The sequence below is a fragment of the Podarcis tiliguerta genome, assembly GCF_965153285.1.
Source record: "Podarcis tiliguerta genome assembly, chromosome: 8".
Taxonomy (NCBI): domain Eukaryota; kingdom Metazoa; phylum Chordata; class Lepidosauria; order Squamata; family Lacertidae; genus Podarcis; species Podarcis tiliguerta.
Window position 1 is genome coordinate 59,714,390 of NC_139541.1, and position 12,133 is coordinate 59,726,522.

Sequence of the window (12,133 nt, forward strand, 5' to 3'; positions counted from 1 at the left end):
GAGCTTCTTGAAAGCAAGGTGCATCCTGTTTTGCTGCCTGAGGTATAACAGGAAGGTATTGGTCCACACACGCGATCAAAGACTTCCTTGTGTGGGTTGTGTGGTGGCACCCACAAAGCAGCAACGTTGATGGGTTCCAACGAGATCTCACGAAATCTTGTGGAGTATGCAAGATCTCGTGAGATTTCTGCAAGATGTTATGAGATCTCACTGGAAGCCGCTGCCACTGCTGCCCCACCTCTCACCAGCAGCAGAGGTGGTGGGGCAGGCAGGCTGCTTGCAGGTGCTGCCTCTTGCAGTTCTGCTGCCTAAGGCAATTGCCTCAGCCTGCCTCATGCACAGGCCGGCCCTGTATAAATGTAGTAATAAATGCAATGCATAAAAGCTCACAGCAATGTCTTGTTGTTGTTGTTTTGGTGTTTATAATATTAACTTGAAAGATATGGATTTGTGTTTGTTTGTTTTTTGTTGTTGCTTTCTTTAGTTTTCGAATGTTGAATTTTGTGTGTTGTGTATTGTTATTTTTCGATATCTTTTGTGTTGTTGTGTGGAAAATATGAATAAAATCTATTTTATATATAAAAAAAGGATAAAAGCTCACAGAAATATGTGAGACTTAAGTATAAAAATGGGGTGGTTATATTAGCTGAACATTAAGTAGCAATCTACATGGAAACCTTTGTGTGTGTCTGCGCAAGTGTACGCATTTTCCTTTAAAATAAATATTTGCCACAAATGTACTGTTATTTCCTGCATTGCCAAAACTGACCACAGCTTATGTAATCCTAAAGCATTTTCTTATCAACCCTCACCACGCAAGATGTCTGAAGTCATCATCTGGTGACCAGGAAACGACAGGAAGATTCCACATCGCAAAGGAAGAGAATGGTGATTTAAATCTACGCACATTCCTTCCCCGTCCTTCCATCAACTGGTCTAGCAATGAATCCAGGTTTCTGCACTGAAAGTCTTCTCTCAAAGAGACCGGCCTTTATAACTTCGCTTTGCCAAGACTGTGAGTGACTTTTGTGTGGAGGAACGTTTAGATCAATCTTGTGGCAGATGGAATCAATCTGGTCAGCTGATGGAACATCTGCTAAATGAGGAAAAGAGGTTTGGTGCTGGATGACAGCAATGCCCAATGGCAACTCACCCCCTCCCCCCGTAAAGGACTTGATATGACCAAATGCTAGAAATAATTTCCCCTATAAGCCCAGACAGGTGCAAGGAGCAGATAAATGTGATCAACAGGTTCCCAAAGGCTCATGCGCAAAGATAACCCAGAGTCATTTTCTTCCCAAGACGTCCTCTGTCGAATTCCTGCACTCTGATCCAGCTGTCAGAGATATTCGAGAACAAGGAGTTCTGATGCTCAGCTAGCTTTTGTTCAGAGTGTTACATTTTTGTAGATTAAGAAAATGCTTGGATAAGTGCACAGGTCCCAGTACAAAGAAGATGCATATGTCATAGGAGTGGCAGCGGTAAATCAGATGTGCACCTGTAAGTCATCAACATCAGATGGATGCACATTCAGGTAGGTATCTTAATGCACATTCCTATCAGCATTTGGATGGAGATGTGGCTGAATTAATTACCGTATTTTTTGCACCATAACACTCACTTTTTTCCTCCTAGAAAGTAAGGGGAAATGTCTGTGTGTGTTATGGAGGGAATGCCTACTGGTGGCATGCCTACGGATTTTCCTCCTCTAAAAACTACGTGCATGTTATGGTCGGGTGCATGTTATAGAGTGAAAAATACGGTAATTAGTTAATATTGAAATTTATTAGTCTTTTCTTTACCGCTGAAACGCAAAGTATACAATATTTTAAGCAACAAACAAACGGAAAGCAGCAAAAAACTCCACAAATCTATATTAAAACATCCCACCTTTTTCTTGAAGGAATGTTTTTGCCAGGTGCCTAAAGATATGTAATGAAGGTACCAGGCGAGCCTCCCTGGGGCGAGCATTCCATAAGCAGGGAGCCACCACTGAAAAGGCCTGTTCTTGTGTTGCCACCCACCAGACTTCCCACGGAGGGGGCCTCAGATGACGATCGCTGGTTCATATGGAGAGAGGTGGTTATTGAGTTATCGGGGTCCTGAGCTTCATAAGTCTTTAAAACAAGAGTTTGAATTGGACCTGGATTTATTTATTCATTTTACATTTCAATCCCATTGTTCTGCTGTCATGGAATTCAAGGAAGTGGACATGTGGTTCCCAGGGGGTCACCCATTCAGACCAGATTTGGGCCTACTTAAAACTAATGAGATGCTGATAGGTAATGTATGCATTCCATTGCGCCTATGGACCTACATGTGACCTACACACCCAATGGTGTAGCGTGGGTTGCCAGCACCCGGGGCCATGCAGAGGGGGTAGGTGGGATGGAGGGAAATGGACAGAGTATGCATGCACATTCAGCTGCCTAATAGCATCCTCGTTACCTAGGAGATCACAGCCACAGAGATACGAAAAGAAGAGTTGCTCTTTTGTCTGGAGAGGTCACTTCCTGGTTTGCATGGAGAAGCCGTTTTCAACAGAGCCCAGTAATAGACACACACAACTGTATTGAGGCAGCACAGGATGTTGAAATTTTGCATACCTAACAATTTAGCCCCTGGGGAGCCACCCCTGTGCCACTACCTCTAACTTTACACCACTGTACACACCTGAAGTGTGTCTGGAGGGACTTGCCTTGAACAGGGTGTCCACATCTAGTGGGAAGTTTCATTTAGCAGTCATGACAGGCTGCTGGTATTTTGGACTTGTGTTCTGAGCATGACAGAATCAGCCAATTAAAGAAATGTTTTTAATTCAGTGTAGGCATTTTAATTTATTAAATTAATCAAGGAGGCAATGTGGTTAGCAACAGATGGGATGGCTCCGCGTAGCCTTGATATCACCACTGCCCTGGCATGACCCCACTCTGCCCTGGCTGCTGGTGGTGGTTGTGTCAAGAGCATGGCTCCGCAGAAGAGCTGCCACTCCTGTAATTAATCATTTAATGAATCAACCAAACTTGTGATTTCCCAGAGGGAGGGTAGCTCATTGGGGCAGGCCAACCTCAGCCGTGGAGAACTGTGAATTTAGTGTTTTCTCCATCAACGGTGAAATGCACTCTGTGCTTTCTTAGAATCACTTTGCCTTAAGGACTTTTAAAAAGTCTGCCCAGAGCAATGGCACATGATGCCTAAGATAACCAGTATAAAAAAGCACATAAATGTGGCAACTCTAGGAAGAAACAACAGAATGAGGCCCACTCAACTCCTTCTCATGGTGCTTCTGTTCAGAGGCACCCACTTTCAGACTAGAAAGGGTATTAGCACTCTGTGGCTAATTGCAGTCTTCTGGCATGTGAACACACAGAGGGGGAAATGGTGCATAAAGTGCAGCCGTTACATGATGAAATCTACCCAGCATTTAATGCGGCTCAGTGATGAAGCTTGGCATGCAGAAGGGCCTAAACTCAATCCATCTCCAGATGAATTCAAATTCATCTGGAAAGAAGACCGAGGGGGCTCCCTGTCTGAAACCTTGGAGAGCTGCTGCCAGTCAGTGTACACATTAGTGGGCTAAATGAGCCAACGTTTTGTCTTGGAATTGTTAGGAAATTCATTTAAACAATGCAGATGGATTCCAGAAAGAAATCTTGACAACACTTTAATGAGGAAACTCCACAAAGCAGTGTAATCTGGGAAGAAATTAACAGACAGGTTTTGACTTTCTTAGTTCAGGCCTTTTTCAGGGCAGAGGGACAGTTAACCAAACATATTTGGTGGGGAGAGAAACCCTCAAAACTGCACAGCCAATCAGAGCAAATGCCAGTCTGCCTAGTTGCTAAGCAACACCTCCACTCACCTCCCGCTTGGCTACTTGACTTTAACACTATCAGAAGAAACCCCTTCCAACAGGAATTAGTTAGCTCCCTATGTTGTTAGGCTATTGTGTAGTGAATGCATCATGTTTGAAGCAGCCTTGATGCTGTCAACAGTAGGGAAGAAGATGTTTAGCGTAAACACACACATTGTATACACATAACACAGTAGTAAGATGGTCAGGCCTAACCACCTGTGCCACACTGACTGGGCGGGTGGGGGAAGGGAAGCAAACTTCTCTCAAGTTTTCGGCAGAACACCTTCCGTTGAAATTCTCCTTTGGAGCTGCTACATAACTTTGTGGTCCATAAGATCTGGAAGGGAGCAGGCTGCCTTGAAAGCATCTAAAGGCCACATCCCTGACTCCTTCCAACTTTAACCAAATCATGCCCTGCTGCCTTAAGGGAGCCAGCACAAACAGTGGCTCCACACACAAACACACCTTACTTCACCTTATAATCCAGGGGTGCCAACTCGCCCTCAGGATTGTGGGTGCCTGCTGCGCAACACGGACGTGTGATGTCACAAGCACACGCCTGCACATAGTGATGTCACACACACTACGTACAGAGTGCGCATGTGATGTCATACGTCTGTGTTGCTGCGGCTAGCAGCAGTTCCTCTTCCTCCTCCTCCTCTCCACAGCCAGCAAGGCACCCTTTTCCACGGGCTCGGAGGCAGAGAGACTCTGTCTCCACATCTGAGTCGCTCACCTCCCCAGAAAGGGTGCCTCACTGGCTGGCTGAGGAGGGCGGAGCTGAGCTGTCATCTGCCAGCTTTTCTCATGACTTTATGGGTGCCCCGCCCCCAGATTTATATTATTGTGGGTGCCCAAGCACCCACTGCCCCCTGGAGTTGGCTCCTATGTCATAATCAGTGCACTAGAAACAAGGTCTATTTTCAGAGTGCCTAAAGAAGATATGGTTTCGCTCCAACTCTCACCAACCTCATAGAATCATAGAGTTGGAATAGACCACAAGGGCCATCGAGTCCAACCGCCTACCAAGCAGGAAACACCATCAGAGCACTCCTGACATATGGTTGTCAAGTCTCTGCTTAAAGACCTCCAAAGACCTCCTCAGTTGATGAGTCCAATTGATGGGCAGCTGTGGTCCAGCAATGTCTGCAGCCCCACAACTGCAGCCCCATTCCTGGCCTATATAAATGAATATCTGGGGATGGGGAGGATACGAATAAGACGTGCCTCTTTTCTTTATTTCAGGAAGCAGTTTGCACCTCCCAAATTTGGGAAGTGCTGGTGTAAGCGATCTGGCAAAGCCTGACGCTTTTAGCAGCAGGGGATACGGACGGGATTAGATCAGTTTAAGAATAATGTCTCAGGGACTTCGGAAAGCCGTGATCACAATGTAAAAACGGCAGGCAGGTGGAGGGGCTAAAATTAGGAGCCGGGATTGTCTGCTTCGGCGAGGAGGAGGCAGGCAGAAGGCGATGGGTAAATTGGGGGTGTTTGCGCCGGCGCAGCCGCTGATTGGCTCTCGCGTTATATTGGGTGGCGCCTCCAATTATGGGCACAGGAGCAAAAGAGGATCAGGGCTGGTGGGTGTGCGCTGGGCAGCTGCCAGCCCCCACCCTCCAGCCCCGGGGCGAGGGGAGGAGGCGTGTCTCACGAGTAAGAGGGCGGGGCTCCGCCTGCAAGCGTGCGAATGAAATTCAATCCGCCTCGAGCCGTTCATTCATTCACTCACTTTTGGGCGGCTTCGAGCGGGACCTTCGCCTTGGGAAAAGCGAAAGGAAACGCCACGCCGCTCTGTTCGGGCGAGCGCGCTTATCTGGCCATCAAATACGTGGTGCTGCTTTGTCAACGGGGTACTTTCACCTGCGAAAAGGCAAAGCGAAGAGCAACCAATCGAGCAACAAGGAGAAGAAAAAAGCGAAGGAAGGAAGCAAAGAAGGAAAGGAAAGACCAGTGAAGGGGATCGGGTCAGGGTTTGGGGTTGGTTTTTTTCTTTTTCTTTTTGCCAAATGGCCAAAGGAGAAGGAGCGGAGAGCGTTGCAACTGCGGGTCTTTTGCAGCAAAGTATTTTGAAGCAAGAGGAACTGATACGTCCCAAGGTACCTAAGAAAAAATGTGAGGGGGGGTCCCCTTTGGGAGGTCGGGTCGGGGCGGGAGTTTAGAAATCCTCAAGGGATTTGAAGCCGCGATCCTCGCACGCTGGGCTCGGGAGGAGGGGAGTTCCACCGGGCGTTACTCCCGAGGAGGCATGGCTAGGAAGACCGGGGCTGCCACGTGAGTGGATCCGCATGGCTCGATCCGGATGGCCTTTGGGAGTTTCTTCTTCTTCAAAGGGCCGCGCATTGTGTGTGCAAGAGCGAGGCTTTGGAGCAGAAAGCGCACTATAGATCCTGCGATTCGCCCCAACGCCGGGATGCGGATCGTGGCGTCAAAGCGATGTGGCAGATCCGAATCCCGTCGGGATTGGGGCGTGGGGGTGGTGACGGGAGGACTCCTTATAAGGTTTATCCGTCCAGATGAGAGGAGGGGAACGGCCCACATCTCGGATGAGGACTGTGGCGGGTTAGAGGCGCTTTGTCCGGGCTGGCTTTTCTCGGGAGGCGCCGGGGCCATTAGCCTGGGCTGAGCTCTCTGCGCGGGACGCTGCGAAGTCTCGCACCGCCTGCTGCGCGAGGGGTGCGGCGCCCCCTGCCTTTCTTCCCCCACAACCTTCGAGTGGTAGTAAATCGACTCCAAAGGCCTCCGAGCCGTTCAAGTTCATTCATTAGAGACAAGGGCAAACTTTCCTTAAAGGCGCCGCGTTCGCTTTACTCTCGATGGGTGGGGGTCGCTCGCGCTGTTTTAACTTCCTGGCAACTAGAAAAATCAGACTTGTTCCCGCTTTCTCATATGCATTTAAAACATATACATAGCGGAGTGGGAGGTCCAGGTGAAAGTAAAGAGTATAGGGAGCATAAAGTAATGATTGATTTTTAGGGTGCCTGTACTAATATACAAACTTATTACATTTGTTTTTGTAAGCTAAACTATATGGAAAGGGGGGGGGGTCCATGTCTAGTTTTTAACTCTAAAGTTTAGAGTCTAAACTTTGGAGGAAAAGGCTATGTTCCTTCTCCCCCACTGTCAGAGGCAATATTCCTCTGAACACTGAGAATCACAAGTGGGGAGAGTTTTGCTGCTGGACTCTGGTCTTGGCTTTTCATCTAGTTGGTCCCTGAGAACAGGAGTCTGGACTAAATGGGCCACTGACCTGATCCAGAAGGACTCTTCTTGAGTTCTAACCATGACTTCCAAGGTGGGATTTTGACCTGTTGGCTTCCTCATGACTCTTGAAGACTCTAGAGAATCTGGGGCAGAGATGAGAGAAAGCTGGTCAAAAGATAATAGCCCTGGGCACTAAATAAAAACTGCTAGTACTGATAGTAGATGGTATTGATCCTTATTCCAGGACTCGAAACGGTATCGTTGAACAGTTTGCAGTATGCTGAATGGGTGCAAAATGTGTGTGGAAATTTCACCTACCCAAGTAGGTTCTTGTGTGAATGAATGAAGTAAGGAGGAGTGTAATTTAAGGGGTTTGGAACAGCACATGAACTGCATTACTAGGATTAGAGACAATGACTTTCAGCGAACCATGTGTGATTGCTTCATAGTTAGCAATATTATCACTCAACATAGGTCAGAGTTATTAAAAGGGGTGGTGGGATTCTTGCCATTTTAAAGTGCTCCTGAGGAGCAATTCTATGGAGCCTGCCACACAGCTGATGGCAGGGGCAAAAGCATCCCCCACCCCATGAAATGCTTTGCAGGCTTCTTCCAGTGTTAGTTGCAACATCCCTTCTGAAGATGTTGACTCCTTGCAACAGAAAAGAAAGGCGAGAAGCACAGAGGTGCCTTGCTCAAGGTTGCCTGTTGTTGAATTAGTATCAGCATTGGCTTCTGGTAGCGGAAAGCCCAGACCTTACTCCTTGCAAAGGCTTTGGAGACTCATTGTTACAGCAGCCCCTTGTACTGTGCTGCATGGGGTGAGAGTAGCTCATAACTTCCCACAGGGCACTATTGATGGAGCCCGCCTCCTGGGGAAAGTGTACACCAGTGCCGTTGAAGTACGTGTCTCTTTCAGGGCCTCTCCCTTTCCAATTTCCAATTCCGGGTCTTGGGGGGTGGGGAGCTGCCCCAGCTGTTCTCCCTGCGAATGCAGCTGTGCCGCTAAACTTGGCAGCTGGATTGCTTTGCAGAATTAGGCTTGTGTTCACTGGCTCCATTCAAAGCAGTTGGTTTTGCTGCTTTCTAGAGAAGTTTGCTTGTTATCTGTAAACCAATCCCCCGTTGTTAATCTTCTAGATTAAATATGGTCCAGTGGATCCAGGGAGCTGTGCGTATTGTTCTTTTTTCCTGCTTCCGAGTTTACTGTAGAGATAGATGGAGCAGTTGCATTGCCAGGCAGCCACGTGGAGCTTATGCTGAATAATCTTACTGAAAGAGCAAGGCAGGAAATGTGTGTTTGTGTCTTCCCTGCCCACCAATTCAAATCTCACTTCCGCCATAGATTCAGTAGGTAGGCTTTTGTGGTTGCCATCTGTGTCTCAGCTGTGTCTCATCTGAAAAATGGTGATAGCAATACTGGCCTGCTTTACGGGGCTGCTCTGAAGCTTTTCTGAGGGAGCCCATGGCTTTTCAGTGCTCTGAAGCAAGCAGAGGGAACCCGTGTTGTTGGACTCCAGTTCACATCAGCCCCAGCCAGTAATGAGGAATGGTGGGAGTTCGGCAACATCTGGAGGGCCACAGTTTTCCCATCCCAGCTGTACAGTGCAATGTAGTGATTAAAAACAATTGTGGTGCAAACCTATACATATCTTCTCAGAAGTATATGGAGATCAGTGGGGTTTACTTTCATGGAAGGAAGTGCATTTTAGGAGTGCAGCCTTAAAGAGAGCACTACCACCAGGAAATGGGGACTTGGATTGCAGGTGGTACTTATGATGGAAACAAAGTGGTGCTTCTCTCCAGAAAAGGTTCATATGGCTAAATACTATATATTTGTGGTGGGAGTCCTGGTTTAGACAGCCAGCACCTGCAGAGTGTGTGTCATCAGATGCTTCATGGAGAAGAGAACCCATTTTATGTGGGTTTAAAAAAATATCTTTAAGCACTTCATGTAACTGGTTAGAGTACTATTGTATTATCTGACCACAGACTGAACTGTAGCAGGTACGTATCTGATCCCTTCCGTGATATTCAGAAGGTTTAAGGCTGCACACCTATCCCAAACTCCATAGGAGTAAACCCCACTGAACTCAATGCATCTTTCTCCTGAGTAGATATTGTGTGTGTGTATGATTAACTGTAAGACCCCGATTCTTGAGAAAGGGAGGGAGCAAACTTTATGGATCTCTCTGGATTGTACCTTTAAAGCTGCGTACACACTCTACATTCACAGCTCATTCTTTTTCTCAAGGAATTCTGGGTACTGCGTTTCGCAAAGGGTTGCTGGGAATGGTAACACTGTGAGGGGTAAACCATTGTGCCCAGGATTCTTTGAAGGAAAGAATGGGATTTGAGTGTGCTTTAAAGGTAATAGTGTGTGCAGTGGTACCTCGAGTTACAAACACCTCAGGTAACAAACTCCGCTAATTTGGAAGAGTTACCTCAAGTCAAGAACTTTGCCCCAGCATGAGAATGGAAATCATGTGCTGGCAGCGCAGCAGCAAAAGAGGCCCCATTAGCGAAAGCACGCCTCTAGTTAAGAACAGTGTCAGGTTAAGAATGGACCTCTGAACAAATTAAGTTTGTAACTAGAGGTACCACTGTACACAGCCTTACTTCGGACTACTGCTGCTGCTGATTGGTTGTGGGGTAGGGTTATTCAGTCTTCCAAAGGGCTCGGGGTAGCATAACTGGTCTGGTCTGCATAAAAACCCTGTGAGGTAGGCTTAGTCTGAAAGACTGTGACTGGCCAAAGTTCACCAGGTAGTCTTCCAAGTCCACTGCTCTACCTTTGGGGAGGGCTGCTGCATAGAGAAAGCACCTGCTTTCCGTACAAAGGGTTCCAGGTAATCCCAAGTATTGCCTGGTAGGGCTGGCAAAGACTCCCCTCTGAAACCCTGGAGAGCCACTGGCAGTTGGGAAGGCTAAACTGTGGCTCCCCAGATGTTGCTAGGCTTCAGTCACCTCAACATTAAGAGAACCAGATATAGGCTAGCGGTGGGGAAGCAGTGGTCATAGAATCATAGAACGGGAAGGGACCCTGAAAGTCATCTAGTCCAAGCCCCTGCAATGCAGGAATTTCAACATGCATTCCCCCATCCAATTTGAAATCATACCAGACCCCGCTTAGCTTTGCAAATGTGCTAGCATTTTAATGAATGAATGATGATGCTATTGCTGCACCACTAGGAAATTGGTCGGTTCTGAAATTATTACTTGTTTAAGAAGTAGGCTTGTCATGGCCATAGATTTGTATGCCATGATGAGCCATGATGAAAAGTAAATATTCTGCAGCCTGTAAATGATGTATAAAATAAACATTTCACCCCACCCCCTGAATAGACAGGGAACAAAAAGACAGGGAGAGTTTTACGTGGTTAGCAGGAAATTAGTGTTGTGGTGTGGAATGCATTGCCACGCACACACAAGCAACACACCCACTCTGGGCAACTTCTGTTGTCCGTCCTTGATGCAACTCCATTGTCCGCTTGAGGCAGAGCTGTTTGCAAACGTTGAGTGAGCAATGTAAATCTTTGCTAGTAAGAGTGGGGAGTAGTAAAGCTCTCTGCTCAAATATGCCTTGAGCTAATACAACCAGATATGACACATTGCTTGGAAGTCATTCAAGGCTCTGGACTGATAAACACACACAACCTCAACTAGTTGCAAAGTTGTTAGGTTGCCATGCTGTTCCCACAAGAAGCTGAATATGCCCAGGAATGATGGTGGCTAATTTAGTACGTCCTGTCCTCTATTTTCCAGAGAGAAAGCAAAGGAAAGCTATCGATATGCAGCAAAGTGTGTTATGCCATTGGCGGAGCGCCCTACCAGATCACTGGCTGCGCCTTGGGCTTCTTTCTGCAGATTTACTTGTTGGATGTGGCTCAGGTAAGTCTGACCAGCTTGTATGTTTGCTTTTTGAGGGGTGGCCCAAAGGTGATGGAATGCAGCACTCCACTGAGTAACCTTCAAATTGAAACAGACAGTTGGCAGGAGAAGGGTTTTCGCTATGCCTGACAGACCCTTGCATGAAGGCTGCCTTTGGATATACTGTAGCTAACAATATAGCAGAAGAGAGCGGTAGAGTTCTGTTGCTGGAGGAAGGTCCATAGCTTAGTGATGGAGCAGCTGCATTGTATGCAGAAAGTCGCAGGTTCAATCCCTGGCAGGTAGGGCTGGGAAAGACTTCCTGTCTAAATACCCTGGGAGCCACTGTCCATCAGAATAGACAATATTGAGCTAGATGGATCTATGTCCTAACTTGGTATAAGGCAGCTTTCTATATTCCTGTGTAAATTATGTTGTTTGCAGGAGTAGCATTTCATGATACAAGTTCCTCTTCCAAGGAAAATGTGCCCTACTAGCCACCTGGGGCTTGAAAACCCTCCAGTTTTTTTGATGCCTGCCTGAGGGGTTTTTCCAAGCACCTGACAGGCTGCACTTTGGAGCTGCTGGTCTTTGTGTTATGGTGTCATCTCTCCCTGCCTGCTGAGCCTCTGTAATGTGTGGCCGGTCACAAGTTGTTCAAGCTTAGTGGGGGCAGACAAAGACCACCTGAGATGACAAAGACAAGTGGTGCACTTGGAAAGCATAACTGGTGGAACCTCACCTTGTACTCACGTGCTTCCACACCTTCAGTCTTAAGCTGCTCGACCTGAATTGGATCTCTTCCTCTCCCGCATAGCTGGACCCTTTCTATGCATCCATCATCCTTTTTGTGGGCCGCGCATGGGATGCCATTACTGATCCACTGGTGGGTTTCTTCATCAGTAAAACGTCATGGAGTCGCCTTGGACGCCTGATGCCCTGGTAAGCTGGTTTTTGCCGAAATTTGGGATTCGTAAAGCTAATCAGTGCATAGTGCTTGTCACTATGTTGAGAAGCACATGCATTTGTGAATGGAGTGGGGGCCTGTCTCGGGGCAGATCGTTCATAATATGGCTCCCCATATGAAGCCAAAATTTGGCAGTCTTCTCATATATCTTCTCAATTTTGCGCCCCCTTGGCTTAATCTCCTGTGTAGGGGAAACTCCTGAGGCAAGCAAGAGGCATTGTTCGAGATAAGGACAAATT

At 47.3% G+C, this 12,133-nt stretch overlaps 1 protein-coding gene and 1 long non-coding RNA gene across 2 annotated transcripts in view; one reads left to right on the plus strand and one right to left on the minus strand.

Annotated features, from left to right (window-relative positions):
• Window positions 1-920: 920 nt before the first annotated feature.
• Window positions 921-2,434, minus strand: LOC310683352. The gene is made up of 3 exons (XR_014514385.1): window positions 2,329-2,434; window positions 2,025-2,117; window positions 921-1,096 (listed from the first exon to the last, which is right to left on the minus strand). It is a non-coding gene; the product is annotated as an uncharacterized lncRNA (long non-coding RNA).
• Window positions 2,435-5,544: 3,110 nt separating this feature from the next.
• Window positions 5,545-12,133, plus strand: part of MFSD2A (MFSD2 lysolipid transporter A, lysophospholipid) — a 35,199-nt gene continuing 28,610 nt past the window's right edge. Inside the window, exons 1-3 of the mRNA XM_083453304.1 lie at window positions 5,545-5,952; window positions 10,823-10,948; window positions 11,745-11,869. Of these exons, the coding sequence (XP_083309430.1) occupies window positions 5,863-5,952; window positions 10,823-10,948; window positions 11,745-11,869 (341 nt within the window). The 5' untranslated portion in view covers window positions 5,545-5,862. The remainder of the gene's footprint in view (window positions 5,953-10,822; window positions 10,949-11,744; window positions 11,870-12,133) is intronic.